Genomic DNA, 23,847 nt, shown 5'->3' on the forward strand with positions numbered 1-23,847 from the left:
TTTTTTTAAGCTTCAAGATGCTGTACCAAGGCTTTAAAAAAAATCAATGACATAGACAAGAAGATTATTATTTTTTAAGCTTCAAGATGCTGTATTGAGGCTTTTAAAAATATTCAATGACACATATAAGAAGATTATTATTAAATATTCTCAGACAGTTTTTACTGCAAAGCAGAAGCATGTCTTCTTCTAATCTAATACCCAAACTACACAGGCAAACATGAATTTCCACATGGAAATGCAGCGTGTGCTACAGAAACAAAAAACTCATGCCCAGAAAACCCCAAACACAAATGATCCTTTTCAGCATCCCTGGCTTCCTTGCTTAGAATATGTTTCTGATTCATCCAGATTGCTTTCCTGTACTAAGATCATTAGATTAGGCCAAACAACCAAGAAACTGGTTTGTAAACTCTGCAAAAGATGCAATCTGCAAACAGCGCAGGACTGCTCAAGTAAACTATGCTTTCTGGGACAGGATTGGTGTCTTATTACACTCCTGGGTAACATCTGCCATGCTACTTGCTTAGTAGCAATTAAAATCCATCTGAAAACTTCCTTCCTTCAGTAAATAAGGTCTTCGTACCTAAAGTATTCCCAGATTGCTGCTTAGAGGCATACTTGAATTTTCAGTCAGCGGTAGCTAAGATGCTGCGGCTGGAAGCCTGTCGGCAGCCTAGGAACGCCCACCAGTCTGCGTTAACAAAAAATCAACATCAAGACTACCAGGAAAAATCACCTAGTGAAGCAACGAACCTGACAAAGAAAAAACACAACAGTGCTAAAAAATAACCACTTCCAAAAGGATTATTTATTTAAGAATAGCCCATGAACATATGCCATGTGTGAAAGTTCATTAGTTCAAGGCAGAAACATTCACGTAAGGCATGGAGATTGTCTTATATTCGTACTCACCACACGAGGTTGACAAATGCATGACATTTGTGTTCTCATAGGCATGTCTGTGGCAAGTACAGATAGAGCTTACATTTACTGACACGAAGTACCACTGGATACCTGCCCCACGCAGCTACTGCATGCAATGATTTTAAATCTACCTGGAACAAGTATTGCCCAAATGACCCTGCGCTCCTTACGAACAACTTCATGTTGCAGCAGAGACTGAGGAGCATCGGGGTGAAGATGTGCGACTGGAACAGTGATAGCGAATGCTGCTCAGCAGCTGTGATGCTACAGAACACAATGTGTTTCAAATAACTGACAGAAATCCTCTCAGAAAGACTGCTGTCATTTTACCTTCTGCATTTCACTAGCAATGAACATTTAAAATTCATGTTTAAAAGCCTGAAAGAATCCTCATCATTCCAGTAGTTGAACTTCAGTTCTCTCAGTAATTTCTAATACAACTTTTCCTCTGCCTGAACCTTCAGACTCAGCACAAAACTTTGAAGTGCATCATTTCACACTTTTTATGTTGAAAGTTTTTTAAAACATAAATTGAATACTGATCTGCTAACAGGCCTGGAGAAAAATCTGATTTATCAGTCCCAGTCCAAAATGTTTTAAAGTGAAAAACTAAGTTATTAAAATTCCCTACATATACAGGAATTGCACAACTGGAGGCGGGGCGTTAGGCCAGTCCTGTGATCACTAACACAACTTCTGATTTATTACCTTAGAAAGCTCATTCAAGACTGACCCCGAAAGCGCAGCGACTGCCTTGCTCTGCTAGGGCTGCCCCGCGGCTCCTCTACGGAAGCAAAGCTCTGCACCAGCTCACAGAGCCGCAGAGGGCTGGGGAAAGAGTCAAGAGGAAAAACAGCGACGAAACCCCCACGAAACGGAGCCCACAGCAGAACACGCCGGCTGCTGCTGCAGCGAAACGTACTGCCGCGGAGGAAACGGGAGCCAGGGCCGCCGGGGACGGCCGCGGCACGCGCCCCCGCCCCGACTGCGGCTGCAGAGAGCAGGCGCCGCTCTGCCGTCCGCTAGCTTCAGAGGGCTGCACGTCACAGCCTCAGCGTTATCGTAACATAATTCTACTGTTGGGGCAACTTTCTCCTCATTTCTGCTGGAAGGTACACAGCAGGGTCACTAATTTCAGTGCAACTATCTGCACAACACAGCAATATTGCCAGATGTGCCCGTTTTCAGATAAAACTTCCTTGCAGATTTACAGTAAGAACATGATTTTTGCTCTGCTCTGAAGAGCAGTATTTAAATTGCCACTCACTACAACATATTATAGAAATATCAGGGTGGTCTTATGTTTTTGCAGTTTTCTAAAGTGCAATTTTCTCTAAGCCCAAACTGGACACCAGATTGTTACCTGCATCCCGCACTGTCTTTAAGGGAAGAAAGAAGAACCATGTGCAGCAAGAGCTTGTGATTAGAGAAGGAAAGCAACTTCCAAGGCTAGAGATACAAACCAAGTGGCATCTTAATGGGAAATGTAATTTACAAGGAAACTATACAGCATCACAGTCAGCATGAAAAAGGCAAAGAATTAAAAGAGATCTCATGCAGATTTTTTTTAAACTTTCTTCTAATCTAAGAAGGAAAAAAAAAATTGAAGTTAAAGGTGGCAGGAGGAATGGAGAAACCTTCTTGTTTTAGGAATACAAAGGCCACCTCCCATGCTACAACCTCCGATGGTTACTGTAGCTGAAGCTTTACTGTATAACCAGGACAGTCTCTCTTAACCAGAGTTCATGGGTGTGTTGTTCAAAGTAAACTGTGAGTACTCTCTGTTGTTAAAGAAACTACAGGCAACCTGCATAGCACTTGGGCACATTCCCACAAGTTCACCTCGACTCACAAAACAAGGAATAAAAGCAAATAATGATTCTCAAATCCTAGAACATGGAAAATAATGAGATGTTCTCCATATTTCATTTTGGCTGTAGGTCCCTTTTTAGCTATTAGTGCAGTGATGGTTAAACAACCTGCTTTCTATAAAAACACCTTTGAGCATGAATAAAACTGTAAAGGAATGACATGTCTGAAGAGACTTTGTGCCTTTTTCTCCCCCATTTGACAAAAGATTAAATTAAACAAAGTCTTTGGGCAGCACATTGGCATCATGAACAAAGAAATACCTGCCTGGAGATACCTCACAACAAAACCCACAAAAGAAAATCACCACCCGCTAAACTACAGAAATTCCCAGGAGGAAACAGCATGTATCACATGGGGGAAAAGACTAAATAATGGTCATACTTTTTCTGTGCATCTGTATGTGGACGGTTTGATCAGAAAAGGATAGTAACAGCTCTAAGAAATGTCAGGACAAACCAGTATCTAAGGGCAAAGCTTCGAGCCACCTCCCATTAAGCAAAAGATGCACCAAAGATGATGCAAAAAGACTCTACTACTAGGAAGAGTCAAAATAAGGCTGTTGGACAAGCTGTTAGAAATGAACCATAATGCGCAAAACCTAAGAGGCAGTTTCTAAACTACTCCTCTGGGCAAATGATGTCCCAATAATATGCACAAGCACACACATTTTTGGCAGAAAAATAAATAAAACACTGGATAATCTCTTGCAGAAGCATAGTTATTTGCACCGAAGCTTGAATTTATGGTGTACAATGCCTGACAGCAATACAGATAGCGCAAATCCCAAAATAAACATATTTTCCAAATTTCTAACAAAGCTGTGAAAATCAGTTCACATTACTGAGTAATTCTAGTATCACAGCTTCAGCAAATTCAGAAAAGGACTTAGTAAAGCTACCAATTTTTTAATCATTCTCAAAGTAATAAATGCGATTTTCAAAGCGTAACCTGACTTCAGATTACAATAGCTTTACTTGAAGAACGGAAATGCAGGCATTACTCTCCAAGTTTCTCATTTCTTAAAAAAATGAAATCAGTGGAACCACTTCAGCAGAAACAACAACCTACGCTTTGCCTAAAGGTAAGATGTGGCAGTAGCCCCGGCACCTTTACGAGTGAGAGCTGGAAGAACGAGCCCCAACGCGTCAGACTGCCAAGTGCAGCACAGCGGAGCCCTACTGAAACTTGTTCTCGAGCCCCGGGGCTAATAAATAAATAAATAAAATAAAATCATTATTTGTAAAGGTGGTGAGTACCTTATATCGCTTAAGTAGTCTCTATCACTGGAAGTTTTCAAGAATAGGTAGATGACATTAATCTTACAAGAAATAGGAGCTGATATGGCCTTTCTAGCTACATGGTTTTATAAGCAACTATTTACTACCAACTTGGGATAATCAGATGATTCTCCATATCATCATTACTCTGTACTAATAAATATATTTTAATGCATTTTCAATATTCACCCCATTACAATAAAGACCATTACAAAGCCCATTCACTGTTAGCGGCGCACGCTTAGCGCTGAAGTCTCCTGGCTCCGGAAGAGCGACACAGCAGCCTAATGCTCTATTATTAGCAGTAAACCCCGAAAGCATATTACCTGAAGTCAGGGATAAGAAAGGCAGGTGAGAATGAATTACTGGTAGAGTGCACTAAGAGAAAGAAGAGACAACTGCTGCTGAGGGTGGAGGGAGAGGCCGGAGGGCTGAAGGAAAGTGCAGCTTGGAGTAACGGGCTGGCATGCACAGACCACCAGGAAAGGGGCAGCAGGAGGCTGGAGGAAAAAAGCCAACTAACAGAGTGGCATATTTTAGTGACAATGTAGTGACTTCAAGCTGTTGAGAAAAAGCTGAGAATCCTTTAGAAAACATCAACAAATTAGGGTTAGAGGACAAGAAATGTGCTTATTCGGGGGGAGGGGGGGTGAGACACACAATTAGCTCTCTATTCCTAAAGTAGGAACCAAAAATGCTGTTTCCTGTTAAATTATCTCAAAAGCTAAAGATTGCTTTTTCACAGCATTAGCTGTTTAATTACTAACGCTTCATCCTCTGATCGCACGTCTGTTGGGAAAATTCTTACCAAGATTTAGCAACACAGAATTACAGTGCATTTTCAGAGTAAGTTATTTCCACTGCTATCCCCAGAATAATGGATTATTCAAATATAAAACAAACAGGTTTAGATAAACAAAAAACTTATCTATTTTAAAAATTTAATTGAAAACCATTTGGGGGAAAAGAGAGTATGATGAGAAATTATACATTTCTCCTGACAGTTAACAATTCTGCAGGTTTAACTTAGATTTCTTTATAGTTAAAAGGCCTTTGAGGAAAAGAGCCTGCATTTATAATTCACACTTGTGGCCTGTTATCAGACAGACTGACACAAGTTAAAACGAACTGAGAGCAGTAGGAAGGAGGAGAGTAATTTTGCCACAGCAGTTGTGCCCAACTCCCAGAGCAGCCAAAGGTCTGAAAATGATTCACAGCGTAAACGGGGCCTCTGCAGCAACATTACAGGCCTTCAGCAAATAAAAATAGGATCCCACAATTTCTGTTTGGACAACTGCTTTCACCCACTTATTTGTAGATTGCATTGTAGATAAATTTGAAGCAGGTACAATTAGCCTTTGAATACTGCTGTTTCATTCGGGCAGGTAAATAGTTACAGATGTTTTTTAAAAAAACAGAACTACATTAGGCAGCCTTTTGCAGGTCAGCAGGCAGTAACAGTTCATAGAGACCCTGGTATCTTTGTTGATAAGTACTGAATACTCCAGAAAAGGTCTGTAGGTTATAACATGAGCTTGTACACACAAACGTTTTCCATAAATGAGCATTACGTTTGTGAAGTCTTTTTTTTAAAAAAAAAAGAGAAAAAAAAGTATACGCTCCCAGCTCCGTGAACTCCAAACAACTAGACTTACTTGAAGAACCGCGAAAGGGCCACACAAGGACGAAAGCAAGAACTCTCTTAAGAGGCTATTCAGCCAGAACAGCACTCTTTGGCACTTAAGCAGCAAAAAACCGCAAAGATTGCATGAACGAAAAAGGTCTGCTAAAAAATATTTCAAAATAATTGTACTATTCTATAAGAGAAATTTTAAGACACTATTTTGAAATTAAAGTGTTCAGAAGCACGAGATTCAAACATAAAAGCAAGAAACATCCCAAACATCTCATAAATATAATTCTTGGATCTATGAAAGCATCAGTTTTCAGCCAGATGGCTAAATTCTGAATGGAAAAGAACTTGAAGGGAATAAGGAAGTTATCAGGATACTATTGTTTCTCTTAAAAAGTCTTGCAGCCTATTTTCAACCAAAACATGAGCTATTCTTCTTGGAACTTAAAAGGACAAAAAAATTTTTAAGAGTAAAACATGGCTCAGCTGGACATCGGATATTACTGCTGAACAGTGCTGCTGGGCAGCATTATCCCCAAATCTTGCCAAATTTACTCATCTCTAAGCAATGGCTTTGGGATTTAAACCCAGAAAGGTATAAATCAAGGGTGGGGTTGCAATTCTTTATTCTTCTGTTATTACAATCTACTCATCATGTTGTAATATAAAATTCAAGGTTTTTTTTTCTTTCACACACCATTTCAAAACTTAAGCTCACTTAAACACTAACTTGTACTTTCTTAATGCAAATTAATAACAATCAAGAGTTCAGGCAAGAGCTTAGCAACCTGTAGCTTTCTTTAAAGTTCTCACTCTCACATGTAGATAGTGTCCCCAATTAGGAAGGCAGCATATCCCAGCTAGACATTACAGTCTCTGAGACAGCAGCTCTAGCAACCTGCACTGCATTTCAAAAGAGCATGCAGGCTACTACAACAGGAAAAAATGGAAAGAGATCCCAGAAGGCCTTTTTGGACATGCGGAGAAGGCCAGCGCTGATGCACATCTACAGATCTACTTCATGGCATTAGTCAGACAGCCCTGTGCTGACTTATGCACATGAAACAGTTCAGAAAAACCAGAATTTCCTCAAGAAATCATCCTGCTTAGCACTCAGTTACAGGGAACAGCATTTATTTCAATAATTTCTATAGTATTTCACTGTTACGACTACATAATCTTTCTGCAGCCCTTGCTGTGTGTTCTCAGTGTGGGAAGCTGTTAAATTCCAGAGTTGCATTACCATGTCCTGTATCTATGGGTCGCGTAGTTAGCATCATCCATAATGCACAATACCTTCATTTTTCTTCAGTGCTTGTTCAAAAAAGGGCAGAACTGGACTCATAACACACTCCCCAAACTCAAACTACGGACTATTCAACCGTCAGATACGTTTAGGGATGAGAAGAAGACACCACACTTAATTCACTCAATGAGTAAGTCTTCTACCGCAACACTTACGTCCTCCTCCCATCATTTTGTTTAAGTGAACAGGTACTAATTTATCAGTCAGGATGTGCGACATACATTTTTATACAATGTTTCACCTTTTCTCAAGGCAGCTTGTGAAGTTTTTGGAAGACTTTCGATCAAAACTTTCAAAGTTGTTCTTTCAAACCATACCTATTCCTTGAATCCATGAGCAATCAAATGTGTCAGACTTTTCAAAAGCTATCATTTCATAACAAATGCAACTCCCAGCTTGACCTTTGTCTTTAAAAAGCTAGAAAAAGGATTTAGAAGTTGCTGCTCTAGAAAATTGCTCATAAGGAAAAAAAAATCAAAATTTATTTATTTTTCTCCTGCAAGACGAAAACACATTATTATTTTAACAGCAAAGTTGTTACTTCAACTGCCTGAATATAATCTTAAACACACGTAGTTCGGTGCACTTGGGAAAGTTTGGATCTGACAGCACTGATCCATTCCCAAAATTTACTTCAGGCTCAGACACCTCACCCAAAACAGTAAGAAACCATCACTTGTAAGTAATGTTTTTCTACAGAAATAGGTATGTTACAAGTTTAAACAACAAGAGACTTTGTTGTCCACTCCCAGACAAAACTCTGACACGTGCTTTCTTTAGTTCAGCCAGGCTTGCTACAAGAAAGACAGTTTTTACTACATGGGGGTAACATGGACCGCCAAAATAAATGAAAATAATACTTGATACCCATTTAAGTAACTGCAGAAGTGATTACTTATAATACAAATATATTTTTCTAGTTGTTAAATATACCATGCAGAAAGCACTAACATTTCTTGCCTGTCAAAAAAAGTGAAGCTGCCTCTAAAATTTCCAAGAAAAACAGGACGAGCACATTGCATTGCTTATGGTCAAAGATCTCTAGAGTGCACCTTCTTTTATATCATCTTTCTCTGACAGAAAAAAGAACAAACCCAAACTAGTCACATTGCTCACCTCCCAATTTCCTTCTTATATCCAAAGTCTGCAAAATATTGCAAATAATTTGGAAAACAAATCTGGAATTCCTCACCAGTCTCTAGAGACCCTGTGATAACCAGTTACATTATTCTAATCCAGAGATTTTCATAGCTATGTTTCTAAAATAAATAAATAAATGCAGACAATTTCAGAGCAAGGTTAAGTATTTTTAATCCTCTGATCATTTGTTCTGAGACACATATCAGGTATCATTTTCTATTTACCAGTCACCCATCAGAATACACTTGTTTACATCTCCAGAACGATGCGGTACGCAGAAACCAGCATTTGGTACCCAGCCTCATGCAGCCAGGACGGTACCAGGAGCCTCTGCTGCCGGGCCGGGCCGGGCCGGGCCGGGGGGCCGCTGCCGTTGCGGCGGGACGCGGCCGGCCGCAGCTCTCCGACTGCGCCGTCTCGTCTGGGCGCCACGGCGGGCAGCGGCGCAGCGGCAGCAGTGGGCGTCCCCCAAACCCACACGGAGCGGCCAAGCACCTGCCTCTTCCAGCATCCCTCAAAAGATGCCTAGTCTACCCAGGCCCCGCCGTCTCCTTGCATATTCCCTCCACCAGCGGCGCAAAGCACTGATGAAAGCTGATGCTCCCCAGAACGGAGAACAGAGCACAACTTCCCACTGCTGCAGGAGAGGAAAAGGGGTTTTTCCATCATTTTCAGCAGGCTTCAGTTGCAGCTGGAAGAACTGCATTTTGACCCCATTATTCTAGTAACATCCAGAGGAAAGAGGGTACCAAGTGTCTTGGAAGAGACCTACAGCCTTCTCCTCTCCCGACTCTTCCAGCTAAATGATAGCAGAGGCACTTCCAAGCCCGCACCGCATCTACACCTCGAGGTGAGAAGTGCCGGTTCATTGCAGCTGCCCCTCATGCGACCTCCTCACTTTCCTGCTCTCGCACGCACTTTCACTCTTTGCTAGGCAACTGGAATACACGGGCCTTTAAATATTCAGAGGTCTTCATTTAAACAGCAAGTATTGAAAGTGCTGGAAACCCCCGCAGTCAAGGCCTCCATTTACTCCGTAAGACCGCGCGTAAACAGCCAGCACAAGCTGCAATGTGCATTCGGAGCAGCCAAAACCACCCATTAAATAGCAAAGCTACAACTCACTGTTTGACAGCACAGTTTCAAGAACAGCTACGCTTACTGCCGTGTCTACCAAAAGCTGCAATCAGCAGTACGAGATACTTCCAGGGAAAAAAATGAGAATTCATAAGGTTTAAAATAAATAAAGAAATAAATAATCACTGAACAACCCTATGTATTTAAGTGCATTTAAATGTCTTTAGATTTGTGAGCGCAGCAGGTACATATCACTGCCTCAAGGTCTCTTCTGATTTTTTCACAAGAACAAACGATTAGAAAAGCTCGTGAGACGAGGCGCTGCGGCGGGGGCGAACGCGGAGAGCCCCGCGGCCGATGCGGCAGCGCCGCACACCGCTCCGCCCGCAGACAGCGGAGAGGAGGAGGGGTTTGCTCTAGAGCCCCAGACAGACCAGCTACTTTGCTTTCTAAATGCTGCTTTTGCTGCAGGACAGTAAGGGCTCGGCGAACACGTGATAACAAACGATGTGATCCCAGGCTGCCAAACTGCCTTGCAGCAAACTCCTTTCAACTTCCTCTTCACGTGCCCAGAGCAGCGCAGGCCCGTACAGACGTTCAGTTTGCCACTTTACTCCCGGCTAGGGATCCACGCTCGGAAAAGACCCCCCCCCGCTGTCCTGCCACCTGCGGAAAGGCGGCCGTAACAGACATGCAGCTCTCCGCGGTGCCTGAGTAAGCGTCTGGAACAGCTGAGATCCTCGGCTCCTCAAGAGGCTGCCGTTCAACGCCGGGCTGCAACAGCCTTGCAGGGATGCTGTGGATAAAGTTTCCCCCAGTGCCTACTACAGATGTTTATCAAAAGGCAATCTTAAACAAGGTCAAATTCTTAATTATGGTTTTACATCGGCTAGTATGTCAGAGGCACAGTTAATGAGCAGAGAATTAATTTTGATGGGAAAAAAAATAGGCCATCCCATTATAATTGAAAAGAATAGCAAACCTAAAGGGTTTTTTAAAAAACTACTAATTGAAAGGCAGAGGTATTGTTCACTTGCTATTAGGTTTTTTTTTCTGTTAATAACACTGAGTTCCATTCATAAAGTCCTAAAACCAAGAAAAAAAATGTTCAGCCATCTATTTTGGTTAAAATACTTACATGCGTGGTTCATTCAGTAGCTCAGTTGATACAACATTAAGCAAGAGCAAGGTTCCTCTTATCAGCTTGTTCTCCTTCTACACCCTAATCCACCATGGGAGACAAAGGAGGCCCCATGAAGCAGCTGCATCTTTCTCAGTCTCTCAGCTCCCTCGTATCTGGGTAGCCTAATTGTGCCAGCCATCAGGACAATTAACTCTCAGTTGGAATAATGACAGCTCTTGGATAAAGATGCTCAGGGAATTACAACTGGAAGCACTCCAGGGTCTTTGCAAGAGGAAAAATTAGGCCCAGACAGGCCCATTAAATCTGACCCTTCTAGACAGTAGCTGACTCTTGCAGAGGTCTTGGTCTATCCCTGTACCTTGCTCCCAGCTTGTCTATAGGAGTCCAGTTTAGGTCAAGTTCTCTATTGAAATCTATTTACTTTTCTGGAACTGTGTGAGCTGGAGACACATGTAGAGCTCATGCCTGCACATGATGTCATCTGAAGTTCTAGTTGCAAGTAGTTGACTCAGTGGGACTGTTCAGAGCTACTGAATCATCTCTCTGCTAAACCATGTAGCACTCAGCTCTGGAAAAACATTTGCAAAGATGCCTGAATTCACGCAGGGTTTAGCTATTCTTGGCTCTGTGATATAGCGAAAAGTAGGTCTACTGGATCCAAGCTGGTCTGAGGAATAGAAAATCTGGGAACCTACGATCCCAGATTCTTAGGGATCCACAGCTGCTTCTAAGGGTCCTGGAAAGGCAACTGTGGAAAGGAAGCCTACTGGCCTGAATTCAAGTATGCTTACATATGCCATGCTAGAGTTTCACTACTATGGGAAATTTTTATAACATCCACAAATCAAAGAAAGTTGAAAACCACAGATTTAAAACATATCCTCAAGTAAACAAGAGTTTTGCTGTTAAATATATCCAGGAAGTTTCTTGAGATTTTTTTTTCCTCAGTCTGTTCACTTTCTTTGGAAACAGATTTCTTGCCACTCTGCTTGCCAGAATAGAAAATTTTCAGAACAGAAAGTATTTTGATACAATCCATACCACCATGAAGAGACACAATGCACAGAGTTTAGCTGTGGGCAGTGACAATGGGGATACAAGTTGCTCACAGTGGACTGACCTCGTGCAGCACACTTCACAACAGGAATAAAAAGAAAATCCAACATTAGAAAAATTAAAAGATAGCATAAAGAAAAAAAAATGGTAACACTTACGGTCAAGTCCATTGATGTATCTCATTGTAATTTCACAGTGCCCCCAAACCGCACTGACTATGGGGTAAAGTTTTTTCCCTTTTAGTCCCCTGAAGGCCACTCCAAGATACTGTCCGTCCACCATGAAGCTAAGCGTCCCTTCATCCATATCCAAAACCACCAGTAGGGAGTCTGGGAGTACAAAAGACTCATCTGGTTCCAAAAAGACAGGATACGTGACCCCAGGTTGGTTTTTACAATTGTGATAAAGTTTGTTGCGCCCCAGATCCCAGCCCCACGATTCACTATTGCTACCAACCAACGACGTGTATCCCACAGAATGTAATGGAGCTTCGGCTGTCGAGACGCCCACCACAGCATGAGTTCCTCGTTGCCTTGTGGGCCAATGAATTTGCCAGACGTGTAGGCCTCTTGTGTAGCCAACTTTGCCCCGGATGCAATCTGTGCTTTGGGCAACTGGGTGTCTATGAAAAGTTAGTTTATCATCTTCCTTTACAAATATATTTAAAGATCGATCTTCATTGTTCCATGCATGTTTATACTGGACCTCCAGCTTGGCAGGGGGCATATCCAGCAACATGTCCAGTCGTGCAGGCTTGCAAAAATCCGGGCCTCTCAGCTCTCGTTTTACAGGTCTATAAGGGGGCTCCCTCACATCCACAGACTTTATGCTCCCTGAGATTTTCTGGCCCATTGCTTGGCTGCAGATTTACAAGGAGAAAGAAAAGTTGACTTTGGCCCAACGTTACCTCATGAAAGCACTTTCACGCTCAGCCAGTGACTTGACAAGCTGACTGGATTTACTTCTCCTGTTTGGAGCTTTTTAGCAGCAAAGTTTTCAGAGAAAAAATGCTCCTGAAAGAAAGCAGAAAGTTTCCAGTTAATTGAAGAAAGCCAATAGAAAACCCACAGCATATTTTTAAGAATTTACTGTGATTCTTAGTAGTTATTTTAAACACCCAAAACTGACAATTCACATCTTTTTGTTCAGTATCCTACAACACTAATCAGACTGCCAGCAGGATACTCTGAGCCCACCAGCATTCAGCCTACAGACAGTAATTTCCTCCTATTCATAATAGGATACAGACATTCTCCACCTTCTGCCCTTCCACCCGTTTTGTCTAGCCAGGTCCAAAATGGTCTTGAAAAAAAGGCATATGCTATTTGCTAGGAACAGGGATAAACTTATTGTTCAGCTGTAACTCCACTTTTGCTTACTCTTCAAGTTTCATCTTCTTAAAAATATGCACTACTTCAGAACATCCTTTTATTTCTAAGCTGTCCTCTTGCCCGGACCCTTGCAACCCAGGGTGTCAGCTTCCACATTTTAATGTTATTAGAACAAATGCAGCCAAAAACAAATGTCTGCAAAATGTAATTGCTTATTTTCAGCATACCCTGTCCTTAAAGGAAAAAAAAAAAAAAAAAAAAAAAAAAAAAAAAAAAAAAAAAAATTCGTTATGCTTTAGTTTTTATGAATGAGTTTAAAAAAGAAGAAAAAAAAAGGAGAGGGAATGAGAGGCATTGAAGGACAAAGGAAGAACGACAATTTCAGTTCTTTGGCAGACCTTTCTAATAGGGAACTTCTATCAGAGCACATGCTTCAGACTGCTAGACAGCAGGCTAATCTCATTCTCTGCACTGCAGTATTAAGCTGATGAGAACAACTGAGACAAAACAATAGCAAGACACGTTAAGGCAAATATATGATTCTGAAGTGCATTATTCCTAAGTTTCTAGAGATGAACATGGCAATTTAGCTGGAAGAGCTCAGAAGCCACTTGAAAAGCTGTATATGAAAGATCCTTTGCATCCTGGAAAAGTTATATTCACTCACTGTTTAGAGCTCAGGTAGAATGCAAAGGTAAGCAGCAAACCTCTAGCAGAACCACAGGAATAAAAATGAAAACAAAGTCCTATAAACTCAAGTAGGTAATTGGCAGGGGATCAAACAAAGTATCTGCATCAGCAGACATATTTCTGTCTTCTAGCAGAAGCAGAGCCAAGTCCTGGAATGCTCCCCTAGCTGAGGAGACCCCACTCTGATTAGTTGCTGACAGCGTTATGAAGCATTTTAAAAAAAGCAAAAACCACTAGACTCTCAAAAGCTTGAGGAGACTATGTGACAGTTGTTTTTTATAAAGCACCAAACAACTGGCAGGAGCATAAACGCCTTGCAAAAAATGTCTTGCAAGACTTCACTTGGTGAGTCACCAGTCCGGCATCTTCTTTATAATGACCTTCTCCCCTGGATATACTGCCACACTGCAAAGATCGTTTCTGAAAGAATGTAAGTCAGAAACAGGTATTGCCAACGGAAGGAGGAAACAGAAGTCTATGAAAAGGACATCTGTAGAATTTACAGTCTAACAAGCCATGTTTTAGAAGTAAATGAATTCTTTGTATTATTTACAATGGTCAATACCATATAAAGCATTTTCTGCATGTATTAAGCAAATCTTTACTGAAAATCCGAGGTACACTCTTCAGTGTTGACCAACATGTATTAACACCTTCCCATACAGAGACAGCAGGCAAACAACAGTCTTTACGCTTAACTTGTACAGCATTTAGAACTTCTGCAAGTGTGTATTTAATTTCCTCAGGAATTAAGCTGCAGAGCAGAGAAAAGCACACTAAAATACAGCCTCATTTTTCCCCAAGCAACTACAATAGAATATAGACTAGGAGACAGAAACCATGAACCTGGCGTTATGTCCATAATCATTCATTAATTTGAAAGACAGATGAATGTAGCAAAGCATGAAAAGTGTCTGTCAGAAAAATCATAAGTCTTGCACTTTGAAATGGAGTATAGGAAAAATTGAAGAGTAAATGAAACAGTGTTTGTGTTATATCAAAGCTTTCTCTACAAAAAAAAGAAAAAAGAAAATTCTGTGTGACAGTTAAGTTATCATATAAAGATGCTATTTTTCTAATAGAAAAGTAGTGCCCTCCCAGGCATGTTTATGTGCATGTGTACGTAAAATAACTACATTTCTGCACCTACTTTTAATCTTTAAAGTGAAATGTAAACACGAGCCTCAAAACCTTCATATCATGCTTGCAGAAGGATTCAGAATGACTCACAGGAATTCCTTCTCTCTGAAGGAGCACCACAACTTGAAAATTGCCCTCTGTGAGATTAGCCTGAAAGAGCCTCCCCTCTCTCCTTCCAAACCACGTAACAAGAACCTGGAAGTTTTCACAGTAGTTGTATTTTACCTGATGCTTGCCCTTTCCACTATTGCAGAAGCACTTGCAACTGAAGTGCTAATGCTGTTCCGTAAGTACGATGGCAGATTTGGCCTACAGAAGCACATCTACTTTAAGCCATCCTAATAAGCTTGGGGAGATGACACACTGACACTAGAATACATGGAGGGAGCAACAGGAAGTGAATATCATCAGATAAACGTTCTTTCCTAGGACATTCTTTCCCCTGAGCAGTGTATTGGGCAGCTCCTTTCAAAAAGGCACTTGGTCATATGAACTTGAGAGAGTGTAAACCAGGAAAACGCCACATGTTCAAAGGGAGCCCGGCGAGTTCTATATGAAACTTAGTTTTACGTGCCTCTGAAAACTTTCCCTTTGAAGCACAAGGCCATTGCCAGATCGATTTCCGTGTGCAGTGGGGAGACGGCTGGGGAGCTCCTCAGTGCAGCCTCACGTATCCCTTCCTGAGCGTGTAAGCAGCTGAACTCGGCACGGAGGCTGACCTGGCAAGCTACCAGGAGAGACGGACTTGGCAAACTGTAGACAAACATTCTTTCTAATGCTCCCCAAACTGTAACAAACAGTTTGCTAATAAATAGATCAGTAATTCAGAAGAGTAAAATGCATCATTGTAAGCACCTTGGTACAAGCATGGCTGGGTCTTCACTGTGGGATGCACTTGGTACTTTGGGAAGTACTTTGTACTTTGGTTTAAAACTGTATCTTAAACTGTTGGTGGGATAAAGCCCATCTAATCTCATGTCTATGTATGAACATTCCCAAATATTTTAATGATTATTAATGATAATTTAATGATATACTGCAGTATTTTACCAAAAACATAAACAGAGGACTGAACAATAACGCAAAAATCTTATGACTGATGCATCAAAAAATTATAAAAGTTTCTAATTAGTGGTACAACTCAAAAGGTCCCTTTCACCAAATAATTTCTTCTATCAACTGTAACATGCTGCTCTCTTCTGCCTTTTAGTCCTGCATGTCTAGATAGTTGTTCTTTAGGTTTTACTAAAAAGCCAAATATAGTCATATTTATTTCAAATACCAGTGGACTTGAACAAGTGAACTAAAAAAGTCTTCAATATTTAGCCATTTACACTACAGCAGTACCTGTGCAGCCCCTTACTAGCTGTGCTCTAACAGCTCTGATCTGTGGTCGCTTAGCACAGCTCACGTGACAGTTCTCTGCACGAGGAGGTACTGAAGGGTGCAGATGTGCCTTCTGCACACAACACCTGCAACCTGAACGGGAACTCCTCAGGGAGTGACTCGTGCAGACCATCCTCCTGCTAGCTCACAACAGACCCTTTGGTTGCTTGGAGGACTAACCTGTCTCAAAGCCAAAAATCATTACTCCTTTTTCTTTTCTGCATCCTTTCCAAACCTCTGCATCCTCACCAAGCAGAGCGCAGAGGTCACCTCTGAAGAGGAGCCACAAGCAGCGGCAGCAGAGGCAATGCCTTGTCCTGCTGCCCCATCGGGAGTCACTGCCAGAGGAGCACAGCTCGCTGGGAGGATGTTGGGTAGCTGCCTCCATCAACACACATCACCTCCCTGCTGCCTAGGGCGACCTCACACCTCTAGTGCAGAGGACAAGAAAAAACTCACACATGCCCCACCACTGTCCAGGGCATCAGGTAGCTCCCTCTGCACAACCAGCACACACCCGGACTGGTCAGGAAAGCTGAGCACGTTCCTCATGATGGGAAAGGGGGTTTCTATCAATTTACCCGATAAAGGTATTCTAAATTGGCTTCCTGTCTGCAGCACTGGTAAGGCTAGATCATACAGGATTAGGAAAAGTTGCAGAAGAAGCTAAAAGGAGAAAAGATTATTCTTTTCAAATTTAGCTCTACTTGTTCCATTTACAGAAATATTTAGTTATAAAACCTTCTCACCACCTCCGGAACTCACAGGAACTCAAAGCATAGGCAGCATGAATCAACTCCTGTGACTTTTTGTAATCTTATGCTACTTAGCGAAACACTTCATTCCCTGTATCTTCTCACAGTTGAAGTCAGCAGCAAGTATCAGGAACATCATACATAGGTGTATGTCTGAGGATTAAAGGAACTATGCATTTTCACTGTATAATTTTGCTTTAAGTGTTTTTCCAGGGTTTTGCTTCTTCAGTAATTCAAACCACCACAGCATTTAGGAAATCAGAAAATATTTCAGTGCAGCTTAATATACATGACTTCTCCATTATATCTGTTTAGAGATTACAACTGAAACAGCAAATTGAATCAACAAATTGAAACGGTGAATCAGTTATTCCTGGGATGAAACAGGTGGGGAGAAGTAGTACTTTCATAGGAAGATAAAAAGGACCAAGTCAGTACAGTCCTTTAGCAAATGGAAATCTGTGGTTGAGAAGACTGCTAGTTTCTATAATCTAAATTATTTCCGTCTCATAGTTTCAAATTCACACCACATTTTGTCAGGATATGATGATTATATTAGAACACTGTACAAGAACAAGCCAAGTCCAAACAGGAAAAGTGTGTCAACTTCACTTAACAGCGTCCTCAGGCAAACTGCCAAAATATTTAGGGGAGCTATTCACAATAAAAACAGAAATTATACAAAAAAAAAAAAAAAAAAAAAAAAAAAAAAAAAGGCTTGCTGAGATACCACTTCAATGTAATTAAATAGGGTGCTTTTTATTATTAAAAAAAAAAAACTCAGTATATCTGCACCAGTAGAAGGAAGGTAACTGCTGATCAAAGAAATATGCCTTCTACCAACTCTTTTCAGCATTCACAGTCACATATCCTTTAAGATTACCAGAACTAGACATGCATAAAACTTGAAGAACACATCTGAGAAATGACACCACACAAATGCAATTCAAAACTACAGTGAGAACATGCAAAGACTTAGATTAATTCTACTAAATTGACACTTACTTAAAATAAGTGAAAGGACAATAGATGAGGCCAAGCTAATGGTCCTGACTAGTGAACTCATCCATTGGGAGAAGCGGCGAAGGTGACCACTCTGTCTCCAAGCATTCCAAACTTATACATATAATATTAACTAATTACAGCCCTAATCTCCTAAAAAAATTACACAGTAATTCCCAGTGGTTTTGCCATTGAGCCTAGCTGGGTTGTCTTTCCTGCAACCTCTCTGACATCGCCTCTTTTTTCCTGCAAACACTGGCATTGCTGCCAGAGAATGAGGGCTCCAGACTGATACCACTGTTGCAACAGAAGCTTCTGAACTCCAGGCTCCGTGCCACGGGCACACACGTCCTTCATGCCCCAGCTGCTTGAACACGACTGACTGTAAGCAGTTAAGTAGTCTGAAACTATCCCAGTTAAAAATGTCTCTACTAGAGTAATAGCAAGAAAAACCACAGGTCCTGCTGTGCCAGCTGGTGAAGAAGGTTTTATAAGTTTAAGGAGTTTCAACCCCACCCAGACAACGTACAGGCACAAGGCCCAGTGTCTATCGCCTATGTTCCCGGTGTGCAAACAGCGATGTAACTATGACAACATTGTTTTGAGGGTGACAATGAATTAAGCATATTCTTGGCACCCTAAAAAGATTGGCCAACTTGGTTTTAACTGTAGATCCTGGTGTCCAACACAGTTGATTTATTGCATATTTTGAACAATGTTGGCTTCCTTTGTCAAACTGGGAATATACAGTAACAATGCAACCAGCCAAGAACTCTTGGATACTCCAAGCTACCCTGTGCTACAGATAAGATTTTATGCTGCACGCACACTTAGCAAACGACATTTAACATGTGGGATGAACAGCGCAGCACAAAGTCATGACTTCCACAATTCCTAAAGGAATGCAAATCATGAAAATCCCAAGGACACTCCTCCATAAAGGCTAACTTGATCTATAACGTTACAAAAATGTAATTGTTTCAAAATTCAAGATAAACAAAAGAATTCAAGCTTGTTATTAAAACAGACTGTGTATTTAGCTGCTTGAAATTAGAATAATCTGAAACGCCCCACCATGTGCACCAGAGTCAGAAGGTAATTTAGTAATATGATGAAGAATTCAGAAAGAATCTTGAGTAGCTATGAACAGTGTTATGTGTATTTTTAAATACTTCTCTCTACTATATTTCAGAACTGTAGCTGGTTTGGGGTTTCCACTTGTTTTCAAGTCTTCCATATCTCTGCATGTGTTTCTGGAAACTGAACCTCTGGTACTGAAAGTTTTAGATCCAAACATTTATTTTCTGAAGAAACATGAAAGATGACAAGCAACGCTTCCATTCCATAAACAGATTTTTTTTGTTTTGTTTTTGCATAATGCTTTCTCAGTTAGGCTATAGCAAAGCAATTTGAAAAGCAAATACAGTAATATACAGTACAATAAAAAAAGACTATTTTTTACTATACACATACCTTAAAACAACAACAATATTAACTTTGAAAACTACTGAATGACAACAATGACATTCTTTCCAGGATGTTTAGCAGGAATAAGCACATGATTCCACAATTACCATGAGTTTAGTGATGTTCAGGCTGCTACAGTTTTCTACCACTCTACCCGTTTATTCTTCCCCTTTTGTCTTGCAAGCACTGGCATTCAAAGGGCCTTGTGATGAAGCTGGCTCAGAAAAGTAAAAGCCAGTATTTTATTTTGCTAGGTTATTTTCAGGTTGGCCTTTTCATCTGGCACATCAAGTACTCATGTGTGCATACACTCTGGCATAAGGAAAGGGAGAGAAAAAAAAAATCTGAAAGCTGGAACCATCTACTGAGGCAGCAGCCCAGATTGCCAGGTGAATTGCCATAGTTACTTCGAGCTGCCCTAAGAGGCACAGATGAGCTGTACATCTAAATTCAATACAGTTAGGAGTTTCCATCAAAGGGGTCTTTTCCCTGGGTTTGCTCATCCCCAATACTTTCTGAAATTATGTCCCCTTTTCCCCTCATGGTTCTTATCTAGCAATTTTGCATCTGCACAGCACATCAGTTCAGCAAATTTATCTCATCTCCATTATGCCAAGGAGATATTTAGTCTTCTAGATAATATACTTGTTCGGGAATTTTTCGAAGTTATTCTTGACCACTCTGTCTCCTTCAATGCATGCATCAAGCATACGGGCATCACTTTCTCAACCCCACTGCCAGTTACGGATTTTTTTCAGAGACAGCACATTTGATATAAATATAAATAAATAAATAAATTATATATATATATATATATATATATATATATCTCCAAAATGACATAGGCAATGACTTCATTTTCTTCTCAGAAAAACAAAGCTGAAATCTATTACTCTGTCCTTGCCCATCAAAAACTGTGTGCAGCACAAAAAAAAATCCCTTTTCCATATCAGAATTAGCAATACTCGTTTTTTTCATTGCAATTTAAACAGTGTGACAAATACCAATTCAAATTCCAGAATCTTCTGGGTTTTTTTCCCCCCTCCATCTCATGGTCTTTCTGAAATTACAGGGAAGTAAACGTGCCTCTTCTGAAAGTCCTCGCTTACAACTTCCTCACTCCTCAGCAAGAAATCAGGCATCTTTCATTCGCCGACCACCCCTTATTATGGTGAGCACCTTTCTTGCCGAAGAGGCCATTTCAAATATTCAAGTGTCAGGGTTACATTAAAAGAACAAATTAGCATATGAAAAGGCTCAAGACTAAATTGAAAATTATGTTTTCTGTTCTACTTCGTATTTTACAGAATTATCTGCCATTTTAGATTTTTACTCAGCCTTATTTCACCTAAATAAATAAATTATATCGATAGGTATCATCAGAACAAATGAGATTTTAAGCTCAAAGAGCAACTAAGTTTCAAGAGTTCAGTTGCTCTCTGGTGACTACTACTCTTTGCCAGCCTAGTACTGTTTTAGACCATTTATTTTATGTTTTGTAGAATACCACTACAGCTTTGTATAAGATCAATACCTCTAAAACTTCCGTTTCAGAACAGAAAGCTCATTCAACTATGACCACTGAACTGGTTGAATGCATTCCAACTATTTCTTTTGCTGCAACATACAGTGAAGACAGATGATCTTCAAAACACAAGTTAGGAAGTCTCACAAAGGAAAAAGACACTGGAAAGCATCATTCCTCATCTAGCCAGATGCAAATCTCAGAGGACAGGCAAGAGATGATCCCTGTGTAGAAAGAGTGGATGTCCAGAAATGGTAGAAAATAACAATCAGATAAACAAGAGCTCCTCTAACTTTATGTAATTGTTTAGCAGAACTTTATTAGAATTGTAAAAACCATCGTAACATGTTCTAGTGAAAATCTGGCCCGTTATCTCAAGGTTTCGTCATACCATTACATGTGTTGATGTTTTCTAGGTCTGATGAGCTTTCTGCAAGTCACAAGGACACCTACGTCTACACTTGGTTTTCTAGGAACAGTATTATGATGGGGATGGCAGTAAGAAGGAACATCCACAACAGCTAACAGCTAAGAGCACAGATGCAGCAGTTCGCACAGCAGTTTGTGCAAGAAGGTACCTTCATTTCCAATCAAGTAGTGCCTGCTTCCTAAGATATGGCCATGACATGCCATAGAGCACATTCCCCAGTAGCTGTTGGGGTCGCTGCATCAGCAGTGTCATAGGCTTTGACCCAGACAGACCCTGTGATAGCAGATGCAGCTCTGTAGGTCTCAGGCTGCAGGGAGTGCTTGGGAGCCTTTCCATGAGGCCTGGGCTGACAGACAGCTCTCCTGCTGAAGGTGTGCTGCTGTTGAGGAGTCAGGTAAGGAGCTGCAGGAGGAAGTCAGTAGGCTGTGCAGCATCAAAGAAGATGAGCAAGAGATAGACATGGTATTCTTGGAGACCATACAGCTTCAGGAGTCCCAAACCCCCCACAGCAGTGGAGTTAACAGAGAGCTCTGTGCTGTGCGAAACAGTACCTCATAACACTGCAGAAGAAGGCTGGAAACTCCAGCCCTCCATGCTGAGGAGGAGCCCGGCATGGCTTCAAGGGAAGCAACTGGGCCAGCAGGCCCTGTTCTGGAACACCTGGAAGAAGCAACAAGTGATCGTTGTGGGTGACTCCCTGCTGCAGAGGACGGAGGCACATCTCTGCTGACCTGATCTCCTGTCAAGAGAGGTTTGGTGCCTGCCAGACGCTGAAATACGAGATGTCATGGAAAAACTGCCAGGGCTTGTCCACGCGTCTGCCTTCTTGCACGTTGCCCTCTGCTGCTCTTCCATGAGGGCCAGGAAAGCAAGATGGAAGAGTCACTCTACATATGAGAGCACGACTGGAACGTATTGAGCTCTGCCTAGGAGTGCAGGAAGAGCCAGTCAAGAGCTTATGGGTAAGGATTAAAGGGCAGGCTAACACGGGGGACACTGTTGTGGGTGTCTACTACAGGCCACCTGAGCAGGAAGTCGATGAGGCCTTCTACGGACAGCTGGAAGTAGCCTCACGATCACAGACCCTGGTTCTCATGGGGGACTTCAACCACCCTGATATCTGCTGGAAGGACAACACAGCTAGGCATAAACAGTCCAGGAGGCTCCTGCAGAGCATCAATGCTAACTTTTTGCCACAGGCAGTAGAGAAGCCAATACGGAGAGGTATGCTGCTGGGCCTTGTACTAAGAAAGAAAGATTGGTTGGAAATGTGAAGTCTGGGAGCAGCCTTGACTGCCCTGACAATGAGATAGTAGAGTTCAGGATCCTGTGAAGAAGAAGAGGGCAATACACAGGATCGCAACTCTGGACTTCAGGAGAGTAAATTCTGGCCTCTTTAGAGACCTGCTTAGAGGAATCCCACTGATCAGGGGCCTAGAGGGAAGCGGGGGGGGGGGGAGGTCTAAGAGAGCTGGTAAATATTCAAGCATCACTTCCTCCAAGCTCAAGAGCAGTGCATCCCTATGAATAAGAAGTCAAGTAATTGGGGTAGGAGACCTGCATGGCTGAACAAAGGACTCCTGGCAAAACTCAAACAGAAGAAGAAAGTATACAGAACACAGAAAAAGGCATAGGCCACTTGGGAGAAATACAGGAGCACTGTCAGAGTACATAGGGATGTGATGAGGAAGTCTAAAGCCCATTTGGAATTAAATCTAGCAAGGGATGTCAAGGATAACGGAGGCCTCAGCAAGTATGAAGACGATACAAAACTTGGAGGAGTAGTGGATACACCAGAAGGCTGTGCCGCCATTCAGAGAGACCTGGACAGGCTAGAGAACTGGACAGAGAGGAACCTCATGAAGTTCAACAAGGGCAAGTGCAGGGTCCTGCACCTAGGAAAGTATAACCTCATGCACCAGTACGGGTTGGGGGCTGACCTGCTGGAAATCAGCTTGGCAGAGAAGGATCTGGGAATCCTGGTGGACAAGTTTATCATGAGCCAGCAACATACTCTTTTACCCAAGAAAGCCAATGGTATCCTGGGGTGCAGAACAGAGGGTGCTTCCTCTACTCAGCCATGGTGAGGCCATATCTGGAGTACTGTGTCCAATTCTGGGCTCCTCAGTACAAGAGAGACATGGAGCTACTGGAGAGTCCAGCACAGAGCTACAAAAATGACTGGAGGACTGGAGCATCTCTCTTACAGAGAAAAGGCTGTGAGAGCTGGGCCTGTTCAGCCCGGAGAAGAGAAGACTGAAAGGGGATCTTATCAACATCTACAAATACATTAACGGAGAGTCAAGAGGATGGGGCCAGACTCTTCAGTGATGATAAGCAACAGGACAAGAGGCAACAGGCACAAACTGAAACACAGGAAGTTCCATCTGAATATAAGGGAAAAATTCTTTCCTGCAAGGGTGACAGAGCACTGGAATAGGTTGTCCAGAGAGGTTGTAGAGTCTCCTTCCTTAGAGATATTTAAAATCCATCTGGACACGATGCTATGCAATGTGCTCCACGTGATCCTGCTTGAGCAGGGGGTTTGCACTAGATGATCTCCAGAGGCCTCTTCCAACCTCAACTGCTCTGTGATTCTGTGGACAGTAGCTCTTCTTAATTAATCAGAGGACTCCTGTAGACTTACCAGACTCTACGAGAAATGCTCCGTTTTCACAGTGCCTGTCTG

The 23,847-nt window shown here is 41.8% G+C and overlaps 1 protein-coding gene across 1 annotated transcript in view; it reads right to left on the reverse strand.

Moving 5' to 3' along the window:
• The window catches only part of SPSB4 (splA/ryanodine receptor domain and SOCS box containing 4), a 93,045-nt gene that overhangs the window by 54,838 nt on the left and 14,360 nt on the right, over positions 1–23,847 (reverse strand). The window contains exon 2 of the mRNA XM_085298558.1: positions 11,591–12,445. Within this exon, the coding sequence (XP_085154684.1) occupies positions 11,591–12,284 (694 nt within the window). The 5' untranslated portion in view covers positions 12,285–12,445. The remainder of the gene's footprint in view (positions 1–11,590; positions 12,446–23,847) is intronic.

This window comes from Rhea americana, unplaced genomic scaffold (assembly GCF_003343005.1).
Source record: "Rhea americana isolate MKP2758 unplaced genomic scaffold, rheAme1 scaffold_14, whole genome shotgun sequence".
Lineage (NCBI taxonomy): Eukaryota > Metazoa > Chordata > Aves > Rheiformes > Rheidae > Rhea > Rhea americana.